General features: G+C 53.7%; 6 protein-coding genes across 6 annotated transcripts; 2 read left to right on the forward strand and 4 right to left on the reverse strand.

Annotated features, from left to right (window-relative positions):
- Positions 1 to 975: 975 nt before the first annotated feature.
- On the forward strand, positions 976 to 2,199 carry CTAM01_12123 (uncharacterized protein; the record flags this gene model as incomplete). Its single annotated transcript, XM_060528130.1, has 1 exon — positions 976 to 2,199. One exon carries the CDS (start codon positions 976 to 978, stop codon positions 2,197 to 2,199), a length of 1,224 nt encoding a protein of 407 aa, XP_060377263.1.
- A 289-nt stretch (positions 2,200 to 2,488) lies between these two features.
- CTAM01_12124 (uncharacterized protein) lies at positions 2,489 to 3,999 on the reverse strand (the record flags this gene model as incomplete). Its single annotated transcript, XM_060528131.1, has 8 exons — positions 2,489 to 2,569; positions 2,641 to 2,709; positions 2,829 to 3,231; positions 3,321 to 3,486; positions 3,545 to 3,606; positions 3,670 to 3,702; positions 3,754 to 3,766; positions 3,837 to 3,999. 8 exons carry the CDS (start codon positions 3,997 to 3,999, stop codon positions 2,489 to 2,491), a joined length of 990 nt encoding a protein of 329 aa, XP_060377264.1.
- Positions 4,000 to 10,074: 6,075 nt separating this feature from the next.
- CTAM01_12125 (uncharacterized protein) lies at positions 10,075 to 10,674 on the reverse strand (the record flags this gene model as incomplete). The annotated part of the gene is made up of 2 exons (XM_060528132.1): positions 10,075 to 10,274; positions 10,479 to 10,674. Coding segments are annotated over 2 exons (396 nt in total), but the record flags the coding sequence as incomplete, so codon positions are not given.
- An 846-nt stretch (positions 10,675 to 11,520) lies between these two features.
- On the reverse strand, positions 11,521 to 11,886 carry CTAM01_12126 (uncharacterized protein; the record flags this gene model as incomplete). Its single annotated transcript, XM_060528133.1, has 2 exons — positions 11,521 to 11,603; positions 11,703 to 11,886. 2 exons carry the CDS (start codon positions 11,884 to 11,886, stop codon positions 11,521 to 11,523), a joined length of 267 nt encoding a protein of 88 aa, XP_060377266.1.
- Positions 11,887 to 12,011: 125 nt separating this feature from the next.
- On the reverse strand, positions 12,012 to 12,341 carry CTAM01_12127 (uncharacterized protein; the record flags this gene model as incomplete). Its single annotated transcript, XM_060528134.1, has 1 exon — positions 12,012 to 12,341. One exon carries the CDS (start codon positions 12,339 to 12,341, stop codon positions 12,012 to 12,014), a length of 330 nt encoding a protein of 109 aa, XP_060377267.1.
- Positions 12,342 to 14,642: 2,301 nt separating this feature from the next.
- On the forward strand, positions 14,643 to 16,625 carry CTAM01_12128 (uncharacterized protein; the record flags this gene model as incomplete). Its single annotated transcript, XM_060528135.1, has 2 exons — positions 14,643 to 14,714; positions 14,793 to 16,625. 2 exons carry the CDS (start codon positions 14,643 to 14,645, stop codon positions 16,623 to 16,625), a joined length of 1,905 nt encoding a protein of 634 aa, XP_060377268.1.
- Positions 16,626 to 18,493: the final 1,868 nt, after the last annotated feature.

Genomic DNA, 18,493 nt, shown 5'->3' on the forward strand with positions numbered 1-18,493 from the left:
GACACTGGATCTCGTCTACACAGTAGTCACTCGAATCTGAATCTCAGCTGGGACCAGTGTTACGTTGAACGCAGTGTCCTGATACCGATGCTACCTGGCCAACTTTCTTCCGACGACCACTGTTGGTGTTCCAGCCTGCCCAGAAAAATACCCGAAACTACAATCCTAGTCCGGGAGCATATTATAGCATGAGAGGTGCAGAAGTTAGTCGCAGCGTCAAAAGCCGAGGATTCAAATTGTGGCTTGATTCTGAATTTTGCCTTCTCTCAAAACATCTCCCTTGACCTACCGATAGCTAGCAGGCCAATCAAAGTCGGCCAGTCCAAGGTATCCGTAGATCGACTATAAAATGCAACCCTTCGTGTTCGATTGCAACACCTCGTGAGCAGTCTCGACTCTTTGATCGAATAGGCGGCAGGGTCTCTCGCCAACGGCCGAAATCATCTCTAAGCAATCGTAACGATCTCCGTCATGGCGTCCAACTCAACTTAACGAGTACGGAAGGCAAGATGGAGTACTAAATGGTAACACGCAAGCGACCGTTTAGTTATCTCTTTTCGTCGGGGTCGCGGGGGAGAGAAAAGGAAGAAAGAAACGTTATTCTTGTATTTCGAAATGTGGCGTTCTTACTTGGCTGCGATTGGCCCTTTCGCTAGGAGTGTATAATGTGGCAGGATCGCCCTCGTCGGACCGTTATGTTTAACCGTTAGGCAGCGCCGACTTCCGCCGATTCTGACGACAACTCTTGACCAAGTGCAGTTATGGCATTCGTATAAGAACTCATTGGAACTTGACAAGGGAGATTCGGAGAATGTGTGATATTTATAAACCAAACATCACTTTCTCTGAGTCCTTTGCTCTACACACATTATCTCTAGACTCCTGACAAGACCAAATACCACCAAAATCTCTACTCACCAAGCTCTCGTCCGCCCGAACAAGAATTCAGTCTCAGCTACCTAGATTGAAAGAAACATGGCCTCATCACGCGCCTGGACATTCACCAACCGCGGCACCCCCCGCTCCGTCCTCTCCCTCATCTCCAGACCAACCCCAACCCTCCCACCAACAACCCAACTCCTCGCAAAAGCCAAACCCGTCCCCGGCGCCGCCGACGGCAACCAATGGCTCCTCGTAAAAGTCGCACACGCGGCTCTGAATCCGGGCGGACACCTCTACATCACCAAGCTACCCGGCGCCGTGCGCGCCAAGACGGCGGTGCCGGATTGGGACTTGAGCGGGACCGTAACGGATGTGTGGAGCCCCGAATCCGTTCCCGGGTCCGTTCCCGGGTCCGATTCCAATGTGGGTACGTCGTCGGCTCTCAACGCCGAACCAAGCACAACCGCAGCAGTCAAGAGCAGCACCTCCCGCTTCTTCTCACAGGGCGACCGCGTCGCAGCCTTCCTCCCCATATCCTACGCCTGGCCAACCGGCACCGGCGCCCTGGCAGAACACGTCCTCCTGCCCGCACGCTACGCCGTCCCTGTCCCCTCCCACGTCTCCCTCCGCGACGCGAGCTGCGTCATGACGGCAGGCTGCACCGCCGCCGTGACCGTCCGCGCGACGAGCCTCAAGCGAGGCGACAGGGTCCTCGTCAACGGCGCCAGCGGCGGCATCGGGTCTCTGGCCGTGCAGATGGCGCGCGGCATCGTCGGGCGGGAGGGCCACGTCGTCGGCGTCTGTTCGAGGCGGAACGCGGAGACGGTGTTGGGGCTTGGCGCTGACGAGGTCGTGGATTATACTGCGAGTCTTCCGGTGCCCGTCTCAAAAGTGTTGGGGGAGAAGTTTGGGGCTGAGGGGAGAAGATTCGATGCTGTTGTTGATTGTGTTGGTGTGCAGGATGTTTATGTGCACTGCGCGGAGTATCTGAAGCCCGATGGCGTGTACTCTGCTGTGGGGATCAAGCCGGCTGACCAATCCGTCGGGGCTCTCGTCAAGGCGGGCTGGCAGATGCAGATGAATGCGCTGTGGCCCCGTTCGACTTGGTTGGGCGGCACGGGGAGGCGGTGGGCTGCGACGGCCATGATGGATCCTGGGAAGGCCTTGATGGAGGAGGTTGTTACTATGCTGGCGGATGGGAGGATCAAGGCCGTCGTGGAGAGAGAGGTTGGATTTGAGGAGGCTGTGGACGGGTATGACATTGTTGGTAGTGGGAGGGCACGCGGGAAGGTTGTTGTCAATGTCGGTGGACAGTAATCCAGCTCGTGGAAAATCGGTGTTGTTTGAGAGGTACCACTGGATGTAAAATCTTTGGAAGCATTATTTCTATTGGATACATAGATTCCTATTTAGACTTCGTCTTATTCTGAGCTCTTCTATAGATCGATCTGACCATCAAAGTATGATGCCAGTCTACAGTATGGTATATATGGTATATATCTTTGACTCTTCCTCTTCGACGAGCACAGCGCCCTTCGATGACAGCTCGCCCTCTCGTATGTCTCTCCAAGCCGTCCAGCATGTCTGTATGCCCGAAACTCAACCTTCAGCACACGAGCTCCTGCGCATGTCTATAGTCGAAAGCCACCACAACGGCCTTTGCATACGAAAGAGCAGCAGCCAAAACCTAAGAATATCAGTACGTCTCTCGAGCGGTATTATACCTGAGCAACTTCAAAGGAGAAGATCTCAACCTACGAAGATATGCATCAACTGATGACTGGCCCCAAGTAAGTCAAACGTCCTCGGGAACCATCTCTCCGGAAACTGCCCCAAGAACAATTAGCAAAGTCTCCCGTAGCCCACGCATCAAGTTCAACGACCACACTCCCCGCAAGAAACACGAAGTCAGAAGTCACGTAAACACAAGAGCAATGACAACTCACCTTGGCCCAATACACCAAAACAGCAACACAATTCCACCCCGCCGTCCCCAAAACCCACCACCCACCAACCTTATCCCACACCTCTCGTCCACCATCCGCAGCCAGCACCACCCCATGCCCGATAGGCGCCACAAACGCCGCGAGCCCAAACGCAGCGAACAACGCGGCGCGGTGGTGTCCCAAGTCCACGGCGCCCAGATCCGGCCTCGCCGTCGCCGCGGCGCAGAGGGCGGCCAGCAGGCCCGTCAGACCGACGTAGGCGTCCCGCGTGGCCGGAGAGCAGGGGAACACGTTGTGCGCTAGGGGGAAGACGGAGGACCACATTAGGGCGAGGACGCCGTGGAAGTCGGCTTTGATGCCCGAGAGGTACATGGATTCGCTGTGGGACATGAGGGTGTGGAAGCTTGAGGGGGCGGTCAGCTTTGTACCTTTCTGAACATGTCGGAAGACAAAGGACGAAACTAGGAAATTTGAAAACGAAACTGAACTTACGCCGTGGAAAGGACGAAACATGTTGTCACCCCGACAGCGTAGGCTGTACAGACTACTACGTCTGCGGTTGAGGCGATGCTCCATCTGGCTGGTATTCCATCGCTGAAGACGTAGAATGGCAGCAGAACGAAGATTATGGCTCCTATCACGTGAGAGTAGATGTTGACTGTTCTCGCTATCAGATTGTAATATTTCACCAGCCTGATGCTGTACTTTCAACTCACCCGACTCATTATGCGCATAGGTCCAACTGGCGAAACAGCCTGCAACGGAGCCACAAGCTGGTCTATCTCATTCTCCATTAGAACAATTCATCAAGAAAAGATCAGCCTTGTTCAGACATACTCACCGATATCCGGTCTTGATATGATCGCTCCCACACCTTGACTCAATCAGTTGCTTGGTCCAGTATACCACGAGGGAACAAACTCACTGTTGCCACTCAGCTACACACTTGAGCGTTAACTCTTCAACTCGAAGCAAGAAAACTTTCACAAGGTAGTCTAGTTGACTCACGTAACTCCTCCCACGGGAGTAGCGAAGCCGCCGGCTTGGCAACCTTTTCTTCCGCCTCCTGACTCGGCCCGCTCCAACTCCATAGCCGCCTCCCGGGCGAGTCGTTGTCGATGGCCGTCCTCAGCCTGCGTCTCAACGCCGATGTTGATAGGAGTGCTGCCATTGCGAAGCGCGGCTATCACACCTCTCTCCTTTTTTGTTTTCGCGAGCGGGCGGGCGTCCTTCGGGGCGCGGCCTCGGTTGCCGGATGGAAGTACGATGCGTGTACTCGCGAGTAACAAAGTCTCGCCCAACCTTTCCAACGCTGTTATAGAACAATCGAATATAGGCTGAGTAAGTGCAACGACCAAACTTCCAATCAAGGAGGTTTCGAAAAGGCTATAATTCAACCTGCAAGCCGCGAGTGGGACACCGCAATAACCAAACTATACTCACGTGAAGCATCAACGCATCAAACAAATAGAGAGAAAAATCCCATCAACCTTCGACATCGACAGAGACTCCCATCGTAAATTCCCTTCAGTGCCATGAATCTGCCCTATTCGCTTCCTTTACTGCCGCCATACCCGCCAAACAGGTGTACCAAAACAAGAAAGCCCACCGACTCGAAACCGCGCCCCGGAAGCGCGCCGATCCGGTGCGTCCCGTGCATCGGACCACCGCTAATTGCGACGACGCTGATGCATGCCCATGAATAATGGCAATTGGCATCCCGTAAACCCATCCAATTGAGAGAAGCCTTAACAAGAAAATCCGCTAGGAGAAAAAGGTGAGCACAGTGCAGAAATCGAATCGTGCTGGAACTCCAATAGGGGGAAAACGTGCGCTCGATGCAAGGTTGGACCCTGAATCGAGGCAAACGTTGTGGTTCGTTGCCGCTAACTAGGTACAACTCACTAAGGGTAAGTAGGAGATACTCTTCCATTTGACTCCGGAGTCGGGATGAACACACGTTGGCCAGCAGAAACTACGTGGACGTTTTGACGTTCTAACACAGAGACTTCCCTGAACTAGCAGACTGAACGAGACCAATGCTAGCCGGTTGGCGGAGTATGTTTGAGAGGTCTGACCACGAATTTAGCATCTAAACGTAATTCATTTTTGGGCAACGTTGGGCAGGTAGAGTAGATGCCAGGTTGTTTCCACGAGCGGGACTCGATGGATTACGAGACCTGATGTCGATGGAAACACCGAGGCCGAGGACAATTCGAAAATGGGGTGGAATCACAGCCCGATGCTCCTTTATATCCGAATGATGGCATCTCAACCTATAATACACCATAGGAACAGAAACGGCGGCCCGATCCAGGTCGATCAGATTGATTCGAGTCGGTCGTGCTCTCTTACAAGTGGAACGAGTCGATGGTGGCGTTGGCAGTGACTTTGAGTCGTCGATTTTGTCTTCACAGTTCCTGGACACGACTGGGCAAAGTATATCTCTCTGGCCAGAAATGTCAAACATGAACTCATATTTCGAAAAGTCAATTACTAAACCAGAAGACGCAGGGGCTAATTGATTAACATCCCCTCTATCCGCCTCGTCGGCAGAACAGCCGTTCGGGATCGTAAAGCCAACATCATATCACTTTCTCATCATAGTCCTGCACTTTCTGCAGAATCAACACGTCATGTTCGAAGCAAACTATCCAGATACAAAACCAAATGGCAGAAGCCCTACCTGAACCCCATGAGATCTAAATGACGCCCACGACAAAGCTCGTGATCCCTTCGGATTCTACTCCGCTCTCCATCATCATAGTAACACAGGAGCTGGCTGCCTCTGCCCACTGGTATCAATATGAGAGTTGGGATAAAAGGGCAAAGTAGTCCTCAGTATGTCCCGCCTTCAACTTAGGAGGGATTTTGAGCCTGGACCATTCCTTTCGCTATTGTCTTTTTCATAGAGGTGACGCATCAAGTGTCAACTGTTCGAGCTACCAAAGTCGCAAGACCCAAGAGGAACTTCGCAGGCTTCATCCTAAAGCGAAACTCTCTCAGCCGCCTCTCGTGTTTGCCCGCCACTTCCAACATCCAAGTGTTCCATCAAGTATGATCACCTGGACAGGACGGAATACTGAGAAGAAGTCACTTAGCCCGATATAAGCCACACCCACCAAAGAGAAATGCCTGGCGCTGGACTAAGACTGCAACTACAACAGCGGTGCATAAGGCCCGAGAGAGCGTACACGTTCAATCCTGCGGTCTCTTACCGAAGCTGTAAACCGCCTTTAATAGGGATCTATTTATATGGCAGACCAGGAGCATGTAATCTTTCGCTGAGCACTAGTTCACATTGCTAGAGACTTCTCAACGACAGGACCGTATGCCTGCCTCTGATGAATAGTCCATATCGGTGTAAGACAGAAATGTCGTCTGTTCCCTCTGCTACGTCACCAGGACATCAAAAGCGACGCATATCATATGACAATCATGATCGCCTACGGTTTGCCTTCTCCCTAAATCACGTATATGAATTCACGGACGGCTTCTGGGCGAGCGCAGTCTCTGAGAGGATAGTCTTCACCTTGAGTACGTCCAGTCCTTTCCACAACTGCAAAGGCTCCATCGGATGGTAGCACCAGAATCGAAGGAAATGGGCCATCTTCGTGAGCACGTTGCCAGAACCGTTGGACTGCAAACAGGAAGCCTTGCCTTGGCCCCGAAAGACCGATTTGAAAGCGTCGGCTCCTTTGCGTACAAAGGGCGCTAGTATCAGCTCTGTATCCTCGCGCCTGGCAATCAATGTGCCCGTCCTCATAGCGAGACTGGTACCAGGATAGAGCTCAGGCACCGTCGTGGATGAAGGCAGCCATATGCGCCGGATCGAGAACCACTTACATGAGACGAATGTCACTGGCCGTTCTGCAGCACGCTTGCGCGTCTTCTTACCTGTTGCTCCCTTTCAGCCATTGGCACCGAAAGGCTTCACATGTTTCTGGAAGCCTTCGTTCTCCTGATCAACTCCTCGAAAACGTTGACGTGGGCTGTCAGCCACCACGCGAACAAAGGAGCAATGTCCGAACCCAGCCCATCTTGTCGTTGTTGGCATCCGGCACTCTGGGAGCCGCCGCCTCGCAAAGATGCTATCGGTCGGGCCAAGCCTCGTGCAACGTCGAATCCTCCAAATTTCAAAAGGGCGTCACCTCATGCTCCGTAACCGTAAAGCCTTTTTTCTCGATCTTGGTACGGGTCGGCCGACTCCCAGCGCCAGCACTTGAGCGAGACATTCCGCGTGCAACGTTTCCCGAAATCGCACTCCATCCTGACTCGCCATCGGGCCGGTGTTGCATGGCGCTCATTTACACTGCGACTTAGGCAGCAGGTTTTTGCCAACCCCCCCAACAGAGTGCCAACTCCGGGTTTCTGGGTTCTGAGTAGTGACGAGAGTAAGCTTACGTGCAGGGTGCGCCTGAAGCTCAGTGGTCGCCGTGGTCTGTGGAGAGGGTGCGTAATTAACTTGTCGGAGGAGACTGCAACCTCGAGACCTCGCGATCATCCTCGCTTCGAGGTGGATATAGCTTGTTGACCCGCTACACCACGTTGCCCCTCCGCACGAGGATCATCAATTAGCACGTCGGAACGAGGGACGGGCTTTTTCGAGACGCTACCCTGTCGATCCCAGTTCTCGCCGTGGCCTACGGACTGATGCACTCTACAGACAGAACTTTGGTCAACGACTCGTTTCCTGTTTCCTTGGAGGGATACAAACCAAATGGCTGGGATAGCTTCTCATCACCGCTTGATGAGGTGTAACGACCCTAGCTCATGTCTCAGACATGTCATCTAGTGCGACCAGCTGCTGTGGGATCACCCAGGGCGAGAATCCCATGATGGGGGTTTCCGTGATCTGGAAGCCAGTCGACCTGCTTCGGAGGGCGTCGTGGGCGTGCACACAGGAACGGACCGCTCAAATAATGAGCAAAAGGCGAAAGTCACCCCCAGTTCTTCATGATCCTCAGCGCAAGGTACGAGTCAATATCCCCGTCTCTCCACGATTCGAAAGAATACGATGCCCCCAATACTACTTCAAAGTGGCTAGTGCTGAGGCGGCTTGTGCTCATTGGCAAGGGTGCGGTCCGCAGTGTCAGAATGTATTACAGATCGCTTTCGTAGGGTTTGTGAGACACTGCGGACGTAAGGCAATACTCAGCGAACCCGTCTACGGTCTGACGGGTGCTGTATCCGGAATATGAAGACGAATTCATCTCTCTGATGCAAGACACTGTTTGTATCTGCCGCCGAGAAGAGAGAGAGAGAGAGAGAGAGAGAGAGAGAGTAAAAGTGTGCCAGCACTGGCTCGTTATTGGCACATCTCACTGCGCACCTATGCTATGAAGGCAACTGTAAAATATGCCTGCTGAACTGGGAGTCCGAGGCACTCAAGTCCCTGACTGACCGAAGCTATTGGCGCATATCGCAAGCCACACGAGAATCTCAATGTTGATCTGGACCTTGGCGGGGTATGGGTGGATATGTCGGGGACCTTCTGTTAGACGGTAAGACTGACTGTCATGTCCAAGATGGCATTTCTGGCGTTAAACCCGCATCAGTGCCACGCGATTGACAACTGGCCAAGATGATCGAGTCTTGCTTAGGTCTAAGAGGAAAAAGCAAGCGAAGAGGGTTAAAGTATGTGGAGAGGCTCCTCAGAGGTGGATCAGGGGCATCGTCTTTGCACTGCACCAACCGCCTTTCAAACGCAAGCCACCTGCGTGCTGCCAACCAACTAGGCTGTTTCGGGGCGCCCATCAAGCTAGAGCCTCGGTACTCGCATGAGGTCCAGGTCAAGTCGGTCGACGGATGGTCTGACAGCCTGGCAAAACAAGGTATGAGTGCTGAGTCCGTACGGATGTCTGTATCCCCACGGAGTATCCGTGCAGAGTGTGAGAAATGATGATTTTGTACCACTCGGAGCGGACTAAGGACTACGGCGATATCGCCGGGGTTCGGCGGCGGACGTTATCCCGGGCCGGCCGTACTTGGTAAGCTGAACAAGCTGTGCAAAGACCCCACCCGAGACATAAAGCGGTTGGCTTGATCGGCCGGACGAAAACACAGTGGCGAGCGCAGAGCTCGGGCGATTAGTTCAATCTGGGTTTAGGAGCTGATAGCAGCGCTTGCGGCGTAAGGGGACGATGGCTGATGACGATGCAGTCTCTGATGGGGGCTGAACTGAATGCTCTAATGCTCCAGCGTCAGCGAGATGAGAGATGAGAGGCCGTCGATAACAGACCCATTGTTCGGCCCCGGATTGGGGTGCTTTGTCCGCTCCTTGAATCCGTCTTCTGTGTGGTCAACCCTGATCCTGGCCGCTTCCGCTCCTGAGTGCCCTGCAAGATTGGCGACGTTGAGCCAGGGGCGCATACGTTAGGTGGTTCAGAGATATTGCGTGCGTTTGATCTGTCATAAGCGTTACGTCTTCAAGCGGCACGCTGGCACTGCCTTCGTTTTCTTTTTGAACGCGGGGGATGCATATCCGTAGGGAACGAGACGTGTCGGTACAAACTTGGATGTCGTTGGGTGCGGCGGCAGGCAAAATCTTCTCTAGCACAGATGTAAGCCGAGAAACCCAAACAGGACACTGACCAGATGGTCGGTGCAATCCATACGTCCAAGGTGCCGGGCTTGCACGGAGACACCTTAATCGAAAGGTTCGACTGCCGACGGCCAGGGGCATTGTAAAAGTGGGAGAGGGCAGCGGCGCGCTGATGCTCAAAATGGTAGATAGGACTGCGTTATTCGGGAGCAACGAGCTGAAGCGGGATGTCGGCTGCACTGGCCTGTCCAAAGTAGGACATCGCCCGTAGCTGATTGCCGGAACTTCTGCAGCAAAGCAAGCAAGTCGACACCATCTTGGACGGCTGAGTGTCAAGAGCCCTGGCCCAATTCCCGCACATGACCAGCTAGTATTTGCCCGACAGGCCAGTTTTTACTAGGGACGAGCGGCGCAGGCCGGTCTACTGTGTAGACTAGACCGTCTAGTCCAGGAGGCGCGCATGGAAAGGCAAGGCACAGTAGACAGGTTGATGGATCCCTCGGAGGCCATGGTGTGCTGCATGCATTGAGATCTCCGCAACGGTGCAGCATCATGGCGGAGAGGTTGGCGAGGTGGCGGAGACAGGAGGGCTTGGAGGGCTTGGAGGGCTTGGAGGGCTTGGAGGGCTTGGAGGGCTTCGAGTGGCCATGATGGAATTACAACTAGAGCTGTCTAGGTACCTGTGGGAGCCTGTAATGCGGACTAATCTATGACGGCGACTAGCCAGTCGGGCGTGCGATGCGAGATGAGTGCGGCCTCACTGTCTTCATGTTGCAGAGGCCACATGGGCATTGGCTTGGGTCCCTTTATTAGCGTTGATGGTTGATGCGATGCAACGCGATGCCATGCCATGCGAGGCCTGCATGTGCTGCATATTTGAGTGCGCCCGCCAGCCCGCCCAACTGCAGGTTCAAGACAATTAGATCTGAAATGTCGCTGGACTAATTAGACCAGACCAGACTTGGATGCTGCATACTGCGTACACTGAGGCGGCGATAAAAAAGCTTGGATACCTGTGCGGATGAGAACGAGTGGGGAGCAAGGTGGAAGGTTCGGTCCCTGAGATCCGCTCCGCGGCGTCGTAGGAGACAAAGTGCGCGGCGTACCAGTATGCTCCACGGATGCTGCGGCGGTCAAAAAAGTGACGAGAGAGGGGACAGTTCTTGGTTTACAAGATATGGTCTGATGCTGATGTCTCTTAAAGTAGCGGTGGGGGAAGAGGTATGGAGATTCTCGTCGACCGACGCGTTCGAGATCCGTCTCTCTGACAACGACTTCAAGCTGGAGACTGGAATTACAGGTATCCGTATCCGTACGTCTGCGTCAAGTGACGAAAAGTCTCCGGCGGCCATTTTTGTTCGCCTCTCTTGTCTCCCCTGTCGTTGTCGGCAGGAGCAGCCGCAGAGCAAGGCCAGCAAGCGGTGTTGTGTCGCATTAAAGGCTCGGAACGGCACATGAGCAGGACTAGTACAGAGTCGCAAGAGTCAGGAACGACGGTGGCTGTTTTCTAGCTGATGTGATGCGATTTGCGAACCAACATAGGACGTTGTGTGGAAATGGCACGCATGACGCATGTGAAGGGTATAATAGTGGCTGGCGTGTCGTTGAGAAGAAAACCAGCCCGTGGCACCGTGTATGGAGTACGAAGTGTTTCCGAAGTGGTGCAGGAATGCGCTCGGTACCAGAGCAGCGGTGATTGATGAGCTCCCTCCGGGTTAGGCGTCCAAGATGGAGGTGGGTAATGTGAAGTTGCAATGACATGCCACACACAGCCATGTATGACACAGGCTACGATCCGGCTCCCGAGATGGCGTCCTCCATTGTTGTCTTGCTCACCATGTTCTGACTCTTTGGGGAGACGGCCTGAAACTGTACAACGCTGACTGCCGCCAACAACCGGAGCCGGGACGATAGCCGGTTCCTACTGGTCTTGGTGTTGGAGTTTTTGGGGAAACAAACGGCTCGACCGATGACGCCGCAAAGTCAGCTAGGCAGTTGAGGTGGAGAAGCGGTGGCTGATAGGATGAAATGCGATGCCGTCTCAAGTCGATTCAATCTGATGGGAAAGTGCGGATGGCGTATGAGTTGACAACGAAAGCCGACGAGGACATCAAAGAAGCGGACGGTAGAAGAGGCGCTAGAGGATAGTCAGAGACACGGCTTCGGGCGGATGGAATAAAAGCCAGTGAGGATGTCTGCAAACGGCGATGGAGTCGAAACGGCGCCAGCGTCATCTGAAAGCAGTCAAGCTCTTGGTGTCTATATCCCATACAGTATGTGAGTAAGGTATTCGTAGTCAGTACTGCGTAGGCCACAGGAATGTTTCTCCCTGGAATTGCGGCATTGGTTGCGTGTGTGTGTGTGTGTGTCCTGTAGAAGTCGAGAGGGTTTGACGGGAATGACAGGCAGGGGAGAGGTGGGTAGTGGACGGAGGAAAAGACCAGAGCTCGCAGCTGGACCGGGGCCGCTGCAGGGGCATAGCAGGGATGAGAGAGGGTGAGCCAGGGCCAGCATGGCTAGAAGAGGGCTAATGTGTTTCTCTTTTAGCGATAGAAGTCTTCGAGTGTTTCTGCCCCTCTACTGCGCAGTAAGAGGTCCTCTCGCGTCTCGGCGCCCCTCGGTTCCTGGCAGCGGAAGCGTCACGATGTGGACGACGCAGTCTCGTGGTGGAGCGACTCTGGCTGTAGAATTGCATTCGTAGCCAGTAGTCTGCTGATGCCCTGTATGCGTACGAATAGTCTCCGTGGCGATGGAACATGACCGTCGAGGTAGCCAGGGCTCATCCATCTGACAGCGCTTCTGCCGTGTGTGGCGTGGCTCTCTTCTTCTCGTTCTTCTCGTTCTTGTTCTTCTTCTCCTATTGCCTTATCTCCATGTTTCCGCGATTCCGCTTCTTCGAATTGCATCCACTCCGGACTCTTTCTCTTTTGGTCCAGGGGCTTCCGAGGAGAGGTAGGGAGGTATCTCATGTAGATGGTGCGCCTAGAGACTTGAATGCATGGCATGGTTTTGGGAGAGGGAGAGAGAGACGCAGTCGTCTACGCCGCTGGCTCCAAGACCGAGTCTCTCCATGTGTGTGCTGCCATGAGCATGATGCACAGTGACTGTATACGTACTGTGATGCAAGTCAGTTGGAAGAGGATGCGTCCCAAGATGGTCTCAGAATAAGGTGAGGTCTGTCTGGAGAGAGAAAAGATTCCATACGGAGTACCTGCGCAGTAGAGTCAATGACAGCGATACGTACCGTGGTAAGGTGGTATCCACTCTCGAACCCATCTGGTTCCGATAGCAGCGTGTCATTGGATGAGATGAGATGCCAGTGGAAGTGCCCCCAAGATGCAAAGCGGTCTCGAAGAAGGACGGGTCAGGGACATCCCCGTCCCTGCTCCAATGGTCCTGCCCTGAACCCGGTACTTGCGGGTTGCACTTGCCGTCGTTGCTTTGCGCAGGTACCGTTCGTTCCTTCCATTCTTTTCCCCTTCCAAGACTGGACGGCAAGACCACAGGGCACTGAACAGTCGACACAGGCACAGGCACACAGGGCAGGCACGGCAGGGACCCGATTTAATTTTCATTTTTTCTTCTTCCTTGCCTTCCTCCTTGGCCCCCCCCCCCCCGGCGGAGAGCACCCTGTCCTTGACATCCCAACCGCGACCAGCGCCGGTACGTATCGAATGTACCTCAAGAGCGGGCAGTGACAAGCAGCGAGTATTTCTCAAGGTATCCATCCCTTGACCTTGTGTCGTTCCACGCAATAAAAGTACCTGGTTCGGTAGTGTATTTTCTCCTATTCCACTCCGTACCTTTGCCTACAAATATGACATATGTACGTAACTATGAATGCGTCTATCTACGTCCGTACCTCTGCGTTGGAAGGGGGTTCTGCAGTCAGAGCCAACAAAGAAGACGTGGAAATGTGACAAAAGAGAGCGAGAGATATCTATGTCACTACTGCGTAGGGAAGGAGGTAGTGGCATGGAAGTAAAAAAGTGTTTGCTACGCTACATTTGAGATACACGTGCGAGGCAGATGCGCATATCCACCATTCCAACATTTCACCCCCGATCCAGTCCCAGTGATTCCAGTCCAGTCCTTCCCGTCAAGTCTTCGCGCCTTGGGTCTTGGGCCTTGCTTGGTCTTGCTTAATTTCGCCTACCGCATAGTACGGACCGCTCCAGGACGGTGCGGTAAGGCATGGTCTCCGTATAGCCTCCACTTACTTCTACGTAGTAAGGTACTCTTCTGCTTCTACTTCTGCTTCTGCTTCTGCTTCTTTTGCTCCATTCTCATACTGCGCACTGCGTATGTACTCCGTAGGTTATTCTCCTAGACTCCTGGTACCTTGTCGTCCGTCCTGCCTCCCTTCCTTCAGTCAGTCCCCATCATTTGTCTCCTCTCTGGCTCCATGTCACTGCGGGTTGTGGACTGGCCCTCGCAGTATCTCCCGTCTTCAGCGTGGAATCGTAATCATTCCCAGCTCGTCCTTACCCACACCCCCAACATCTCATCCGCTTCATTCGCCGTTAATGACTACAATTTTAAACCAAGAGAAGTGCTACCCTCCGCACCAGCAATCCAGTCTGCCTCTCTTCATGCCATTGTTCGCTGGCTCCGTCCCTGGAGCTTGAACCCCCTCCCTCAATCTCCTGCAGACCGCCTTCGCGGCTCGCCTTGGCCTTGCACTTACCTTAGTAACGGATTCCCGTCCCCTTCACCACCTCACCCCCCTCCCCTCCTCCATTATTGGCGGCCCCCATCCACCACGACCACACTACTACCAGTTTACCACCACCGCTTACCTACTTCACACACACATACACACACACCTTACACCTCTTTCTCTACCTTCCTCCGCCATCGCGCCTCATTTCTTCTTCTTCCTCTCCCAAGCCGGCCCAACCTCTGCTTCAACACAAACCGTTGTTTATTCTTCGCGCAGGTCAGGGGCGCTGGATCCAGAGACATCCATGGGAACAACTCACTGGTCCCTTTGTGCAGACCCGAGATACCGAATCCCCATCTCGACCCTGTAAACCTGTCCGTCCTCGATCCGACCTTTTCTTCTGCTGCATGCACAGCGCAACCGTCGTCAACCCTCGTTTAGACTGCATCCAGTCCTCCACCGCCGACGCCTGCTTTCAACATTAAGCATGCTTTTTTAATCCTCAACCTGATACCTTGGAGACCTTTCGAGTTCCTCTTTGGAGCAACGACGGTGCCTGGATACGCCTTACTAGTCACAACCCTTGTCTTAACCTCTTCCATCAGCCATGGAAACTTGCGAGGGAGTTCTCTTGATACCCCCTGATCGGGGCCAGATCTTGGGGCGCGCCATCTGGAAGGTATGGAATTGCGTTCGAACTCTCTGCAATATTGCCGTCCAAGAACTTTGTCTCTGACATTTTACTTCTTCTTTCTAGCCACGATATGTTGTTGTGGGAGGCCGTAGTGTCTACAGAGAAGCCGTCACCAGTCCGACTTTCCCTCAAAATGCCGCTTCAACCCGCTCCAACGGGACCGGCACCAGATCCCAGCCGCGGACCCCTGGCAACGACGACTACTACATCTCCATCTTCAAGTCAAAGGTAAGGCTCAACATGACGGAGTTCTCTGGCCCAAACCTAAGCCACCTGAACTTGCAGGACGACTGGGAGCCCTCCTACCAATACCCCGTCAGCTCTGTCATAGACTGTCAGGTGCAGATGCTTGCCCATCGCAAGCAGGGCCCCGTTCTGCCCACTCTCGTTATCACCATCAACGACAAGGAGAAGAAACGCCGTTCCAGTAGGGCTGCTGGCCTCATCTCGAGCAAAGAGTCCACTGCGACTACGCTCTGGTTTCGAACGCCCCCGGACGACCATCATATTAGTCTACACGAATGGGCCCGGTTTATTATTTCGAGAAAACTTCCCATGAGCCCAGAAAGCCCGGCTTCTCCCTGTTTCACCAACCCCTTCGCCCAGCAGCGTTCTCGAGATGTTGATTACTTCCCTCGCCCTCCGAGTGGGAACCCGAATCCCCGTGGCACCCTGCAACACAAGAACTCGACGCAGACATACTCAAGCCGAGACCGACCCATCAAATTCAGCTCCGATTCTCCGAGTCTGCGTTCTAAGCGCAGTGATGTCTCGTCACCGACAAGTACTACCCATCCTGCTCATATGGGCTTCACCATCCCAGACCCCAACAAATACACTACTGTTCTCCCCAGCGACATCCCCTCGCCTGTCACAACGATGTCTATGAGCGACTATCAACGGAGCGAATTGATTGAGGGATGGACAGCGGCACAAGGACGTTCATCTACCATCAGCTCACCAATCCGCGGTCGAGGCAGCGTCAGCTCAGGAGGTGCCCAACCTTTTCCCGGTGCCGATTCTAGTTCACCACCGAACCAGCGAGAGACGATCCTCGACCGTGCTTTCCAATTGCGCTGCATCCCTGGCTCCGAACTCGAGACTCCGGGTGAAGAGAAGCTCACATCGCTGGCTCGATTCGATGCATTGATGCGGGAGGCCGACGAGAAAATGCGCCAACAGGTGAAAGAAGCACATGCCGAGAAGATTGCGATGCTCAGCGCATTCGATGTCGATGAGGACTCATCCGAAGAGGAGGCTGATGACGACGAGGAAGATGAAGACGACGACGAGCATGACGAATATGCACACGAGGCGGATGCCAGTGGCAATCGCCAAACCTTGATCGCGCCCAATGCCCAACGCGCCCTCGAATATCTCGCCAGTCGCCAAGAGGAAGCCATGTCACCTCGCTCGCCCGTGATGAGGAGCCCGCCTGCCAACTTCAGTGTTCCCCTGCAGGCTCCTGCGCGGCCACACACGGCGCATTCCAGGATGCGGCCGGGTGTGACGCAAAGGACGTACAGCCAAACTCAGCCCATGGGCCAAGAGAGGCTCGATGTGCCAACCTCTTCATCCGGTAAGACATCCGATGATGCCAACTTCCGAACCAACGGGGAAAAGCGGGCGTCCGTCTCCAGCGCCAAGCGACTTAGCTTCAGCGAGTTCACCAAGCGTCTCTCGAGCACCAGCAGCTTACTTCTCGTCCAGACCAACACCAGCGGCGGGAGCAGTTGCGGCAGCAGCGAGTTCGACCCAAGTCCATCTCAGGTACCCAAAGGTACTTTGAACGCTAGGGGCGTTCCTCCGCGACCTCGAGACCTCGAGAGAGATGAGCAAGAACGGCGCTGTGGATGGCGAAACAGCATCGGCTTCACCGAGGGCGGTATGATTTGATCCGAATTACTACCGCCTGCCAATCGCCGTGATTACCTACCCTCTTTACTATTGTCCACTCCGGCCGGATAGAACCCATACCATTATCCTTTCACCAAACCACAACCAACAGCTCAAACTTATACCCAACTCACGCCACAGCATAGTTGCTATATGTTGTACGATTTTTGATCTGACGATACCATTGTTTGCATCTAATAACGACTTATGATCGGGGTTCACAGAACACGGACCTGGCGTTTGATATTCGTTCTTATTTTCTACGCGTTGATTTCCCAGTTGGAAGTTCACAGCATCATTTCGAGGAGGGAGGCATTCATCAAAGGAAGCAGCACCTCGACGTCAGAGACTCGAGGCCTAGCGGAGTCGACAGAGTCCCTTCGGTACATCAAGGCACTCACTAGGCAAGCAATGTGTCGGTCATACCACGTTGCGTCCTGCCCTTTCTTATGTATATGGCCAGTTTTGTCGTCCGTTGTCTGACGAGGCGGGTACCACATATTTTGCAGGACGCTACCTACGAGTTCCTGACTTTTATTTCTCAACGCAATTTACGTTCAGATGGACATATAGAAATGTTGTAGTACAAAGTTGACGAGGGTGGATGATATACCAATCTATGAAAAGCATTTGAAACATTTCATAACTTATTCCTCTTACTGTCGCTGTTCTCTTGGCGTTGGCTTCTTTTCCCCCCAAGATAGAAAAAAACTCTTATCCTCCACAACGAGTCAACAACACCCAGTCTTCACCCACTGAAGGGAGATTGAAGCAGCGGTCAAACAGCCTCACTGACGTTCTGACAGTCATGACGTCCCCGCCCATTGTGGCACTGTTCATCTCATTTTCTAGCCCGCGACGTCCACGGGCGATTCCCGCGAGATCGGCGTCGTCGCCTTCCTTATTCCCACCATGTTTGCGGTTTTCCCAGTGTCCACAGTGCCACAGTGCCACAGCAGAACAACCTCGTCCACCCAGGGGTCCCATATCGTCATGACAGAGAAAAACAGGGTCCTTCTTATTGGGTGTTCGTCTGTACTCTGCCGGGCGAACACTCCCACCCCCCGGCAAACACAATCAGTGGATCAGGACACCCCAGTCTTTCTCAACGGGCTCGGCAAGCCCCCCACTTCGGAGAGGATCTGGAATCCTAGAAGGGAAAGGAAAAAGGTACGTGGAGTTCAACGCCCCCGTCGAGACGAAAACCTCCTTTTACAGGCCTCTGACTCTGTGTCTCTAAGGCCTTGTTTCCGACGAGAGAGAGGGCGGAGAAAAATCAGGGTAAGCAGTATCCGTAGTTCCAGTCGCCACTACCACCCCATTTGCTGACCTGTGGCATCGCAGGCCAGGAGCCCTGGGAAGAGGAACCAGGGGCGGGATGAAATCAGTCGAAAGGGCCAATGTCGGTGAATTTGACCTTGTACGGAATACAGATAGTCGCTGAAGAACTTTTTCTTCTTCTCCTGCTACTTATTCAACATCCAAGTAGTTTTCTCCACAACTACATCTGCCTGCCAACAAAAACTTACACGGCATATTGTAAGGCAAAGACAAACGGACCTCGGGCGCGCCCGAGCTTTTTTCTTTCTTTGCGTTCTTCTGCCGCTCCCGGACCCCCTTTTTTCCTTCTGGAACTTCCGTTGCTTGTGGAGCATACAGTTTTTCTAGTCCTTCCAGAAGGACTATACGGCACTATACGGTATACGCAACTACCTTACGGATAGATTGCTATAGTAGAGTAAACCCTCGTGTTTAACAGAGTTTAACGACCAAATCGGCGGCGCCGATGACGGAAACAGGGAGCCGGCCTGTCTACCTACTGTGCCAGCAAGAGAGTAGACCACACGTTGGCCTAGGCTCATTGGTTT

This window comes from Colletotrichum tamarilloi (assembly GCF_030869305.1).
Source record: "Colletotrichum tamarilloi strain Tom-12 chromosome Unknown Scaffold_55.1, whole genome shotgun sequence".
NCBI lineage: Eukaryota > Fungi > Ascomycota > Sordariomycetes > Glomerellales > Glomerellaceae > Colletotrichum > Colletotrichum tamarilloi.